This window comes from Acipenser ruthenus, chromosome 3, assembly GCF_902713425.1.
Source record: "Acipenser ruthenus chromosome 3, fAciRut3.2 maternal haplotype, whole genome shotgun sequence".
Classification (NCBI taxonomy): domain Eukaryota; kingdom Metazoa; phylum Chordata; class Actinopteri; order Acipenseriformes; family Acipenseridae; genus Acipenser; species Acipenser ruthenus.
Window position 1 is genome coordinate 102,585,458 of NC_081191.1, and position 12,722 is coordinate 102,598,179.

Consider the following 12,722-nt stretch of genomic DNA (forward strand, 5'->3'; position numbering starts at 1 on the left):
AGCTGAGGTTGAGTGAGGGCCTCTGACAGAGGGAACTGCTTCACTACCTGAGATCATTCTGGCGAGCATGGCTGCCCTTGCTTTAAATTACCTCGTGCTTGAAATTCCCTCACTTTGCTCTCCTGTAACCAATCATTACAGCCACATGACCTATGCAAGTATTTTAGGAAACTATCTTAGTTCTAAGTATTTAAGTGGATCGTTTAAAAAAAAAAAAAAAAAAAAAACATGTTACTCAAAACTAAGTGCAATATCAACATTTTAATTCTCCATTTAGTGTTAAATATTCCATTCTTAGTTTTCATTAACCATGTTTGATTAATATTAAATTCTGTCTGTATTTCGGATCGTGTGTTATAAGCAATGGCAGTAAAACAAGGTAAAACTGCTGAACCTGTATCCCACTGGGATGAGCCACAGCTAGATTGTTTAAAGCATATACAGCTCTGGAATCGCCCTGGGTTGCATTAGCCAGCTATACGTGAATATTGTGGGATTACCCTTAACGATAGGTGCTTCAAATCAAGAGGGATTCTCCAGTTATATCAAATGCTCTGAAACAATCCAGCTGTTTTATCCCGGCGGTCATAGGTGGTTCAAATGAAACCCGAAGTCAAGTAGTAGAATATACTGCTTCCGGTTCAGACATTGGGTAGATCATTAATGTTAAAGACATGGACATTGACCTCTTGGGAAGGTTATAGTAATGTGGCGGTTTGTCTGATATTTTACATTAAATGGTTATTAATTAATTTGTTTTAATTAATTCCTGTCTGATGAATAATTGCTGATCCACATGTTTCAGTAATAAGAACACAGCCACGTAAGTTCCAGTAATGTGGTGTAGTGTTCTGTAAAAGTAATAGAAACAAAACAATAAAAATGTAAAAACGTGGATTTTTTTTAATGTATTATGATTTTAAAGAGATGATTGATGATTTTTAATCCAGTAATTACGTGCATTTTTCCTCCTCTCTCATCCCTTAATGGTTTTTTGTTTTGTGTTTTTTCTTTTTGCTTCAATATGATGTAGTGATCTCACTTTAAGGTGAGAAATTAAGTCTTATTTTGTGTGTTTTATAATGTCGTGTTTGCTTATGAGCGGATGTGGTGTTACAAATGCAAAAACTGCTTTTATTTTATAATGTAAATGTAAGTTGACTTGTTTAGGCTGGCTACATTTTTTTTGGTACTGTTTTAACTATTTATTGTGATATACTCAAGTAATATAGAGTACAGGTAGTTTACAAACTAGCAACACATGAAATAAGCTGGCTCTAGATTGAATTAAGTGTTTAATGTAAACAGATGTTTTGATTGTGTTCTTTCTTTCCTTCTTTCTTCTCAAGAGCTAGGCTTAAACCAATGCATTTGATCTCCACAGCTGGATGAAGAAGCCTCGGTGTGGAGTGCCTGATCAGTTAGGAGGAATCTCCAGGTTCAATGTCCGAAGAAAGCGCTATGCACTGACAGGGCAGAAATGGCATCACAAACATATAACTTACAGGTAGAGCAGTTACTGACAGGATGAGAGCTTCTGAAAGACTACTGTTGGCAATGAATTTGCCAATGACGTATAAATATTGATTTTGGTATTTCTGTGGCACATGAATATGTATGTACCTAACCATTTAAAAAAAATTCCCCTTGTTACTCAGCAGCACAAGTATTTCTGCTGTGAAATAAACAGGCTCTAGTTTTAAAGTTTAACATTCTATACTACAGCACTAATGCACCAGCCATTCACCTCTGAAATCATGGCTTTAAACCATGCTGAACCTGGTCTTAACAGGACATTAGTCTCCACCATGTAACTTGGGCACCTTTGCAGGCAGTCTTAACTGATTTAACTGCTTTCTATCCCATACAGAGTGCGGTCTCTTCAGGGCAGGATTCCTGCATGCTTGCAGCCAGTTTAGGTGAAGCTCACATTGCTGTTGCATGTTCTATCCCTGCACTAGATAAATATATTCTCCATAGTCTGCAATGTTGCACACCCGACATCAACCCTAACTCTTTATCCACAGGGCTTAAATCCTGGCTATGCCTTAAATCCTGACTATGAACTTAAAAATGGACCAGAATTTGCTCTTTACGTTGCATGAATTTGTATTTATTTATTTTTTAATTAAACACAGTTCCAAGTTACTTGAATAGGGCACTGTGCTGCTCTGAAAGTCAAACAAGCACACTCCTGCTGTTACTAATTACTGCAGTGTTATATACTACTCCATTTATACTCAGGAAACAAAAATGAAATTCTTCTTTTTGCACTAATATAATTTAACAAGCTATACAAACATTCATCATTCATGATATTAACAGTTAAAAAATAAAAAAAGGTTATTTCATTATAGGTACTATTAGTTACACTGTGTAACAATTTTTTATTTTTTTTTGGTTCCTGGGTAGTAAGTGTTATTTCCTAATTGCTTATGCCTCAAAAGTATAGAGAATGGCTATTATTACCCACAAACTTTGCTTTTGTAACCAGGGCAGTGATATTTTGAAATGTACCTATTTCCAATGAGAAAACGGGTGAATTTGTGTCTTTTCATTCACATAAAGTCAGAAAAAAACAACATATGAATCCAAATTAACATGTATTTATACTAAAGTAATACAAAAATGACTAAGTGAGTAGTTTTTCGAGATTTACGATTATACTGTAAATTACTTTCACAAATCAGCCCCCAAATGCAGTCTCCCGCCATGTTCTCGTTATACTGTTCTTGGTAGCGGCATTCAAAGTCCAGTATATCCTGGTGGAAGCGCTCGCCTTGCTCCTCCGAGTACGCTCCCATGTTCTCCTTGAATTTATCAAGATGAGCATCAAGGATGTAGACTTTGAGGGACTTCCTACAGTCCATTGTGCCGTAGTTCTTCACCAGAGTCTCAACCAGCTCCACATAGTTTTCGGCCTTGTGATTGCCCAAACCACTGCGACAAAGCTGTTCCAAGCCGCTTTCTCCTTACTAGTGAGCTTCTTGGGGAATTCATTGCACTCCAGGATCTTCTTTATCTGTGGTCCGACGAAGACACCGGTTTTGACCTTTGCCTCAGACAGCTTAGGGAAGAAGTCTTGAAGGTACTTGAAGGCTGCCGACTCCTTATCTAGAGCTCTGACAAATTGTTTCATAAGGCCCAATTTGATGTGCAGTGGTGGCATCAGCACCTTCCGGGGGTCCCAGCCGTACTCATCATACTTCAAGGCGTCCAGCAAGGTCTTGATGCTGTTGTAATCCTCTTTGAGGTGCACCGAGTGAGCCAGGGGAAGAGACAGGTACTTGTTACCATTATGGAGCAGCACGGCTTTGAGGCTCCTGGATGAGCTGTCAATGAAGGACAGTATAACGAGAACATGATGGGAGACTACATTTGGGGGCTAATTCGTGAAAGTGATTTACAGTATAATCGTAATTCTCGAAAAACTACTCGCTTCTAAATCTTTTGTAGTCATTTTTGTATTACTTTAATATAAATACATGTTAATTTGGATTCATATGTTTTTTTCTGACTTTATGTGAACGAAAAGACACAAATTCGCCCGTTTTCTCATTGGAAATAGATAAATTTCAAAATATCACTCCTGGTCACAAAAGCAAAGTTTGTGGGGAATAATAGACATTTTCTATACTTTTGAGGCATAAGCAATTAGGAAATAACACTTACTACCCAGGAACAAAAAATGTGTTACATAGTGTTATTTTAGGCTGCTTTGTAAAGCTTCAGATTACATTTTAAAGTAGAACTACTGGGAATAATCTTTTTTACTATATTTTACTATCATATTTTACTATATTGATAAGATACTGGAGTTTGAGTTGGATCCAACACGGCCAGAAATTAATGAGGCACCTTCATGGTAAATGCTTCTAGGGAAATAATAGCAAGGAATGTAATCTTTATTTGACCAGAGGTGACATATTCATTTCAATAACATTAACACTTTTATAGAGGAAGTAAAAACGCTTTTGGCCAATTTAACTTTGATTGATGGTGGTAGCAATGGATGATAAAGATTGTTATTCAAATTCTGGCCTCTTTTAATTCTATCATGGGCTAGCCTTTTCAAATAAAATGTCAATTGGGGAAGGGTTGATGACTGATGATGGATTGCTGAGTAGACCTTCTGCCTAAAAATTAGATTTCATCCGTCATGAGCAGCAGGGGAATGATAACAACCAAAGGTTAAAGTTCAGCCATGCTGCCTGGATTGAATTTTAAGAGCCACTATTGTGTATTATCCTTTTTTTGTAGACGCTACTGTTTATTTGTACTATAATACACATCATTCAAAAATACTTCTATGGTATATCCGTGATTTCATATCACTCTTAACAATTGTATTCTGGTTATGGTTGTGGTTTTCAAAATAATGAATTGCTCTATGCTGAGCTGAGATAAGAATGGGCAATATTTTGATTATGTTTTAGACACAGAGATTATGTATCAGGGAGTAGGTAACATATATCAGTCTACCTTTTTAAACCCTAGCAAGTAGTCAGGTCTCCAACATACATCCTCAAACGCAACACGTGTTTAAATAAATCAAATCGAATTGTAATTGTGCCATTTCAGTACACAATGGAACTCTTCTTTGTTTTTCATGTCTTTACACAGCATAAAGAACGTCACTCCTAAAGTAGGAGAAACGGAAACTCGTAAAGCCATTCGCCGTGCCTTCGATGTGTGGCAGAATGTAACCCCCCTGACATTTCAGGAAGTCCCATACAGTGAGCTGGAGTCTGGCAAAAGGGACGTGGACATTACAATTATATTTGCTTCAGGTTTCCATGGAGACAGTTCTCCTTTTGATGGTGAAGGGGGATTTTTGGCACACGCTTATTTTCCTGGGCCAGGGATTGGTGGAGACACACACTTTGACTCAGATGAGCCGTGGACTTTAGGAAACCCAAATCATGATGGTATGATATTATTATTATTATTATTATTATTATTATTATTATTATTATTATGGTTAGTATTTTGTTTTAGTTTTTTTCTTAGTATCCTAATCCTTTCTGAAAAAGACTTTAACTGAAGTAAAATATATAATGTTACTATTCAAAAATTGAATTTGTGGCAATGTCCTTCTCCACCCACATTGAAGAACCTGTTCCCTCTAACCTGTCTATGAAATTTAGTGCTTTTTTTTGTATAATTCCACATGTTTCTTGTGCGCTGTGTAACAATAACCATTTCTTCATACTCATTCTGTAACCTATTATGAAATGAGTAATAAAAAAGAGGGTTTCAGATGACGGTGTTGATCTTTGAAACCGCATGCTTATTTATTACCTGCTGACAAAAGATTCAAAGCCATTAATTCTACTATATTGAGTTTTCTATTACGCCACTCAGCAGTGCATTCTCCCACTAGGTTGTCATGTTGAAAACATTCATAACAAAGAAAGACAGACAAATAAAATAAAAGAATCACAACTTCAAACATGCATGGCAAGTCTTTCATTGTACTGTACACCTACTGAAAGAGGCTGGGAGAGGACTAAGTGGGCACGATTTTACACTGTGGTCAGATTGTCCACATTTTACATTCACTATGGAGTGGGCACTTTGCCTGCAATTTCCCTGTAGTGTACAGTACAGTGTATGCTGTTTAAAATAGAGGTCAGAAGAGTGAATAGAAACCAGAGTTGTGCAGTATCTTGAAGCACTAAAAGGTGTGATCCTGCCTGTCATCACCAACTGGTTAACTGAAGTGTCAACTCTTATCTATTTAAATGTCTTCACAGTATACACTTTAGGAGCGTTGACACAGCAGTGGCAGTGGTTTGATTCCCAGTTAATGAATCTTGCCTGCGACACAGAAAATATAACAAATCTTTCCATACAAAATTAGTAGTATTTTCAACTGATTGAGGGTAGAAAATAAATAAAAATACACAAAAAACTAGAAGCTGAGCAAGGTACACTCAGGTGACTCCAAATCCAAGAATAAAGTGGTAAGTTGGTTGTTAGTTTACTGATTTATTATCCCCAGCAGAGGATGATGCAGATCTCTGGTGAAAAGGATGTAGTTGAAGCACTTGTACCAAGGTGCATATGACTTGTTTCACAGATTATTGGTCAATTGTAAATTGAATCCCAATGCCTGATGGTAAAAGCAGTATAGAAAATGGCATGCAGTTCCAGAGTTAGTATGGGGTTTCAGATTTCACATTAATGTTCCTAGGAACAACTTTATTTTACCTGTTAGTTTGTAGGTTTAATGTACAGCTATGGCCAAAGGTTTTGCATCACCCTATGGAATTAACTAATTTCACTTCATAGTCGAATGAAACCTGCTGAATAATGTTACGTCAACATATTGACAACACTTGAAAATGTGACATTTGGAAATCTTGCTTGAGAGAGAAATTTTAAATTTGATTTTTAATCATTGCATTGGCATTGCAAGTACAGGTTTTGCAGCTGGCTCCCTATCATTCATGTCCACGTCATTTATTATTGTAATCATATATTCATGTTGGAATAATGAGATACCTAACCATTGATGGAAATAGAATAAGTAATATATTATTTGTTACAGTGGTTTATGGTAAAGCCGCTTCCTCAGTGTAACTCAAAATAAATACAGTAGAATAGCCACAGCACTTGTATCACCTCCAGACCAACAACACACTTAAACATGCATCACATGTGTAGCTAATAAATACAAATTGTATTAGGCTGCTAAAGTGAACAGAATTCCACATTGCTTTAGATAATTGCAAGGCACAACACACTTAACAAGATAAGAGTATGCAAGCTATTTAAAATCAGTTGACTTGCAAAAAGATAGCATTGAGAAAGTTAGAACATTAGGTATAACCTAACCATATAAGGTATGGGAGGCTGTGTGGTCCAGTGGTTAAAGAAATGGGCTTGTAACCAGGAGGTCCCCGGTTCAAATCCCACCTCAGCCACTTACTCATTGTGAGACCCTGAGCAAGTCACTTAACCTCCTTGTGCTCCGTCTTTCGGGTGAGACGTAATTGTAAGTGACTCTGCAGCTGATGCATAGTTCACACACCCTAGTCTCTGTAAGTCGCCTTGGATAAAGGTGTCTGCTAAATAAACATAACCTAAAATGCACTGCTGCAGATAAAAGGCTAAATTGCAAAGCACAGCAAAGAAAATAGGTAACACCCCCCATTTTTAACACTCCCTGTGTTTCAAATGTCAGGTGATAAACTAGTTTGACTTCAAAGGCACTGTTTCCCCTAATCCATTTGTAAAGGTGTGAAATATGTGTCACATCCCAGTGCCAGTCTCCTAAATCTGTTGAATAGATGACTACAGCAATCCGGATAACTGCTGTTTTGCAAGTCAGTAACTAATTTGATGGCCCTTGGTTCTAATAACCGATGCATCCTGTGTTAGTTGATCATTTGACAGTTACGAACAGACTGATGAACAGATGAAAAAAAAACACACATAAAAAGAAACCAATTTTTTAAGAATCACATTAATTCAAACATAGTTTTATTTATTTATGTATTTATTTATTTTGTATCCACATTAATTTTGAACATGGCCACTCATTTATATTACTATGTGTTAAATCAGTGCAATTAAATGTAGACATAACCCAGGAGTAATTTTTTTTACAGTAATGCCCCCTGTTTATGAGACAAATCCTTGCTTCTGTTTATTGCAGTAGTTCAACAAGAAAGTAGGTCAGAGCATTTTGATAATATAAACATGTTAATAATGATAGAGCCCATGGGAACAAATTGGTAACAATTAACAGTATGGTTAGATTTGGGGGGGGGGGGGGGGGGGGGGTAAAGCCTTTATCTCTCCGTATCGCATTGATATGCTTTGCCATAAATTCCCATGGGAAAACCCTGCTAGACTGCATTAGGACTCCTGAACTGACATTAACTTGTTAAACAGAAGTGTGGCTACACTTTCTTTATGATGGCCGAAGTGGAGATTCCTTCAACAAAACAAGAAGCACACAGCAGGTGATAGGAGTGGGAAAAGAAAAAACTCACAGTTTGACACTAATTATATGTAAGTAAATGTTATTCTAGGTTGGCAACCACTGCCAGTCACATTTTTGTTGAACTTGTATCAGAAAATGCACATGGGGTAAAACACATGTTAACACTAGTGTACATTCTGACCATTTTGTCCTGTGTAGGTTTTTGTATGGAAGGGTAAAATGACAAGGTTTCAACCTTAGATCTCGCACTTACCAAATACACTAGGGCAAGGACATCCTGGTTCTACAGATAAAACCGAGTAGAACCAAAGGATAAATAGCAATTTCATCGGAGGCTATACTGGTTGCATTGGTTGGAAAATACATTTCAGCCATTTTCTCCTGCAAGCGTGGATAACACAGCTGTATTATTACAGAAGGTGATCTTCTTAAACAAATCCTGCAGGGAATCTGTACTTTTTTGCAAACTTTATCCAACTCTTGACCTAGACTATTTTAAAAAGCACCAGATGAGCAGTCAGACAGCCCAGAAAAAAAAAAAAAACCCTCCACCACAAGGAAAGCTTTGTCGTCAGCAGGAAGTGCGTACAAAAAAACAAACAAAACCCACAACCAAAAGGAATATCATTTTGTACCAAAACCACAAATGCACATTCGGTAGGTTGTGAATGTAAATTTAAAGGAACTTTTTTTTTATCAATTAAGGGATGTGCTTAAAGCTACCTAAGTTGTGGAAATTAATTATTAAACTCATCCTCGTGTCTCGCCTCATGTCTAACATGTTCTAAGTTGTTATGCACTGCCATGGAGTTTAATTTAATTGCCATCGGTCAGTGTCTTAGATGTATGATGTTTGTGGTGGAATTTACAGTTAAAACATTTGGGATAAAACTGCTACTACAATAAATCAAGCAGTTTCCACATACTGTTGCACTACTATATAATTTACAGTACAACTCTCGCTGCTGCATCTTGGCCGGTTCTGAATCTGACACAGCTGCTTTATCCAATTTAAATATATATATTTTTGTCTCTAAAGCAATGTTTGAATTAATGTGATTCTTAAAGAATTGGTTTCTTTTTTATGTGTGTTTTTTTTCATCTGTCTATCAGTCTGTTCGTAACTGTCAAATGATCAACTAACACAGGATGCATTTGTTATTTAGAACCAAGGGCCATCAAATTAGTTACTGACTTGCAAAACAGCAGTTATCCGGATTGCTGTAGTCATCTGTATTCAACAGATTTAGGAGACTGGCACTGGGATGTGACACATATTTCACACCTTTACAAATGGATTAGGGGAAAAAGTTCCTTTGAAGTCATACTAGTTTATCACCTGACATTTGAAACACAGGGAGCGTAAAAAATGGGGGGTGTTACCTATTTGCTTTGCTGTGCTTTGCAATTTAGCCTTTTATCTGCAGCAGTGCATTTTAGGTTATACCTAATGTTCTAACTTTCTCAATGCTATCTTTTTGCAAGTCAACTGATTTTAAATAGCTTGCATACTCTTATCTTGTTAAGTGTGTTGTGCCTTGCAATTATCTAAAGCAATGTGGAATTTTGTTCACTTTAGCAGCCTAAAAAGTGTCTGGTTGATTAACCAGAGACATTAGCAATGTGGAATTCTGTTCACTTTAGCAGCCTAAAAAGTGTCTGGTTGATTAACCAATGTGGTAGCGCAAGTAGATATATTTTTTCTTCAAGAAATTGCATATTTTTCTTGCAGTGTGGTTAACTAACCGTTTGTGGCCTTTTTTCCACACAAATATGTGCAATGATTCCCTAGTGTGTCTCTTTGCTATGTACTGTAGGTATAGTATAAACATTTGTGTTTTCATAAAAAACATATAAGTAGAAAAATTGCATTAAAAACTAACCCTTAAAAAAACTAATCCTTATCTTACAAATGTAAACAGTATAACTTTCCAGTACCCAATTTACTTCATTTTATGTGAACATGGAGAGACTTGTAGCTGGGTTTTTTGATTGAAGTGTATTTTGTGTAGAATATAGACGTTATTACGTGGCTTCATCTATGGAAACACTGACTGCATGTAGCCTGTATTTTGAAGCCAAGTGCAGTCTTAATCCAGAAATAGATTTAGTGTGTAGATCAAGGTTAGCATTGTTTCCAAATGTGGGGTTGCAAACATAATTCAGAACCATAGGCTTATTGATGAATATACTTTTCAGTTTTTTTTTAAATGCCATATATGAATGAACACACAATGGTTATGGGGTTATGTTCTAGGTTTGATTGTACCTTTTGGTTTACTGTTGGTTGGGTTTCTTGATGTTCCTTCTTTTTTCTAACGTTGAAGACAAGAGAGTCTAAATACAGAGACTCAGAGGCACTGTTAGAAATGTTGGTTTTCCAAAGACAGCAGTATTTATATAATTCCAAAGACAGCAGTATTTATACCATTCCAAAGACAGCAGTATTTATATAATTCCAAAGACAGCAGTATTTATACCATTCCAAAGACAGCAGTATTTATACCATTCCAAAGACAGCAGTATTTATACCATTCCAAAGACAGCAGTATTTATATCATTCCAAAGACAGCAGTATTTATACCATTCCAAAGACAGCAGTATTTATATAATTCCAAAGACAGCAGTATTTATACCATTCCAAAGACAGCAGTATTTATACCATTCCAAAGACAGCAGTATTTATATAATTCCAAAGACAGCAGTATTTATACCATTCCAAAGACAGCAGTATTTATACCATTCCAAAGACAGCAGTATTTATATAATTCCAAAGACAGCAGTATTTATACCATTCCAAAGACAGCAGTATTTATACCATTCCAAAGACAGCAGTATTTATATAATTCCAAAGACAGCAGTATTTATACCATTCCAAAGACAGCAGTATTTATACCATTCCAAAGACAGCAGTATTTATATAATTCCAAAGACAGCAGTATTTATACCATTCCAAAGACAGCAGTATTTATATAATTCCAAAGACAGCAGTATTTATATAATTCCAAAGACAGCAGTATTTATACCATTCCAAAGACAGCAGTATTTATATAATTCCAAAGACAGCAGTATTTATACCATTCCAAAGACAGCAGTATTTATACCATTCCAAAGACAGCAGTATTTATATAATTCCAAAGACAGCAGTATTTATACCATTCCAAAGACAGCAGTATTTATACCATTCCAAAGACAGCAGTATTTATACCATTCCAAAGACAGCAGTATTTATACCATTCCAAAGACAGCAGTATTTATATAATTCCAAAGACAGCAGTATTTATATAATTCCAAAGACAGCAGTATTTATATAATTCCAAAGACAGCAGTATTTATACCATTCCAAAGACAGCAGTATTTATATAATTCCAAAGACAGCAGTATTTATATAATTCCAAAGACAGCAGTATTTATACCATTCCAAAGACAGCAGTATTTATACCATTCCAAAGACAGCAGTATTTATATCAGCTGTAGTTCTAGATAAGTTAAATAGACCCCAAGAATCTCAAAACTCACTTGACAGACTCAAACTCACTAAAACAGCACAGAAGTAGGACCGACATGAGTAAGGCCCAATTATCATGAGGAACTGAGTAAAATAACAGGAAAAAGTAATATTTAAATTAAAAAATTGAAAATTGTAGCTAAAATCACAATTTGCACAATTGTTCATTTCTCTTTCAGGACTGTCCTCTCTTGAGCACCTTCGATACATGTGTGTACCTGGGAACTGTGGGTAGCTCAGTTTGCTGAAGTTTTCTTCTTCTTTTGACAGGAAATGATTTGTTTCTGGTTGCGGTTCATGAACTGGGCCATGCCTTAGGCCTTGAACATTCCAACGATCCCACAGCAATTATGGCCCCTTTTTACCAGTACATGGAAACAGATAATTTCAAACTGCCTAATGATGATCTGCAGGGTATCCAGAAAATTTATGGTATGTAGTTGCATCCTTTTAAACACATTGTTTTGATATTTTCATAATCTGTTGTCCCAAAAGGCTGGTATTGCTTGTATAAAACATGTTTGTTATAGCTCTATATAAAAATCTGAAATGATGTTTTGCAGGACTAACAGCAGGAGGAACAGGTAGTGACTGTGAAATTAGCTTGAAAATAATGACCTAGACTTGTTACTTTTCGATTGTAATCGGTAAAGCTAGTTAAACGTCGCATTCCCAAAAAATATGAGTTTGACTGAAATAAATTTATATACGATAAATGTTGGTAAAACCACTTGCTATTTTTTATTTTCTTACCAAAAATAATCATTTAGAAATCACCTATAATTTGTGTAGTTTTTATACTTGCTGTCTGTCCCGTCTCCGTTCCGCTTTGAATGGCTGGGGGTCGCTGTCAGTCATCTCAGTGGTCCGTTAGTACTTTTAGTTTCATCCTGTTCTGACAGATCTCGTTGACTGAAGCAGTGCTATTTGTTTAAATAACTGTCAATCATCATGTGGTATAAGACAAGAAGATTGTTGAATATTTGGCACCAATCCAGCGTAGTGGGCAAAGTAATTGTTCAATCGACCTCGGTTGAACATATGTTTTTTATACGCCATTGCTGCACTATCTGCTGCCATTGTCATAGTTCCACCTTAATTTGTTTTTAACGGCAAGAGTTTTGAAAAATTCCCCAAACTTCCACAAGATCCAATATAGTGGTAGAACCATGTGACTTTTTCATTTGGGGACGCCAGTCTGATTGTCCAGCCATAGGCATCTACTTACGTATGTGTTTTCATAACTCTGCGATGTTGTTT

The 12,722-nt window shown here is 36.2% G+C and overlaps 1 protein-coding gene across 3 annotated transcripts in view; it reads left to right on the plus strand.

Moving 5' to 3' along the window:
• LOC117394770 (matrix metalloproteinase-16) overlaps positions 1 to 12,722 on the plus strand; it is a 52,028-nt gene that overhangs the window by 13,835 nt on the left and 25,471 nt on the right. For 2 of the 3 annotated variants that reach the window (XM_033993313.3, XM_059020174.1), the window contains exons 3-6: positions 1,034 to 1,048; positions 1,385 to 1,507; positions 4,624 to 4,928; positions 11,733 to 11,894. In XM_033993313.3, coding sequence (XP_033849204.2) covers positions 1,034 to 1,048; positions 1,385 to 1,507; positions 4,624 to 4,928; positions 11,733 to 11,894 — 605 coding nt within the window. The remainder of the gene's footprint in view (positions 1 to 1,033; positions 1,049 to 1,384; positions 1,508 to 4,623; positions 4,929 to 11,732; positions 11,895 to 12,722) is intronic. The other variant, XM_033993314.3, reaches the window with a different exon arrangement.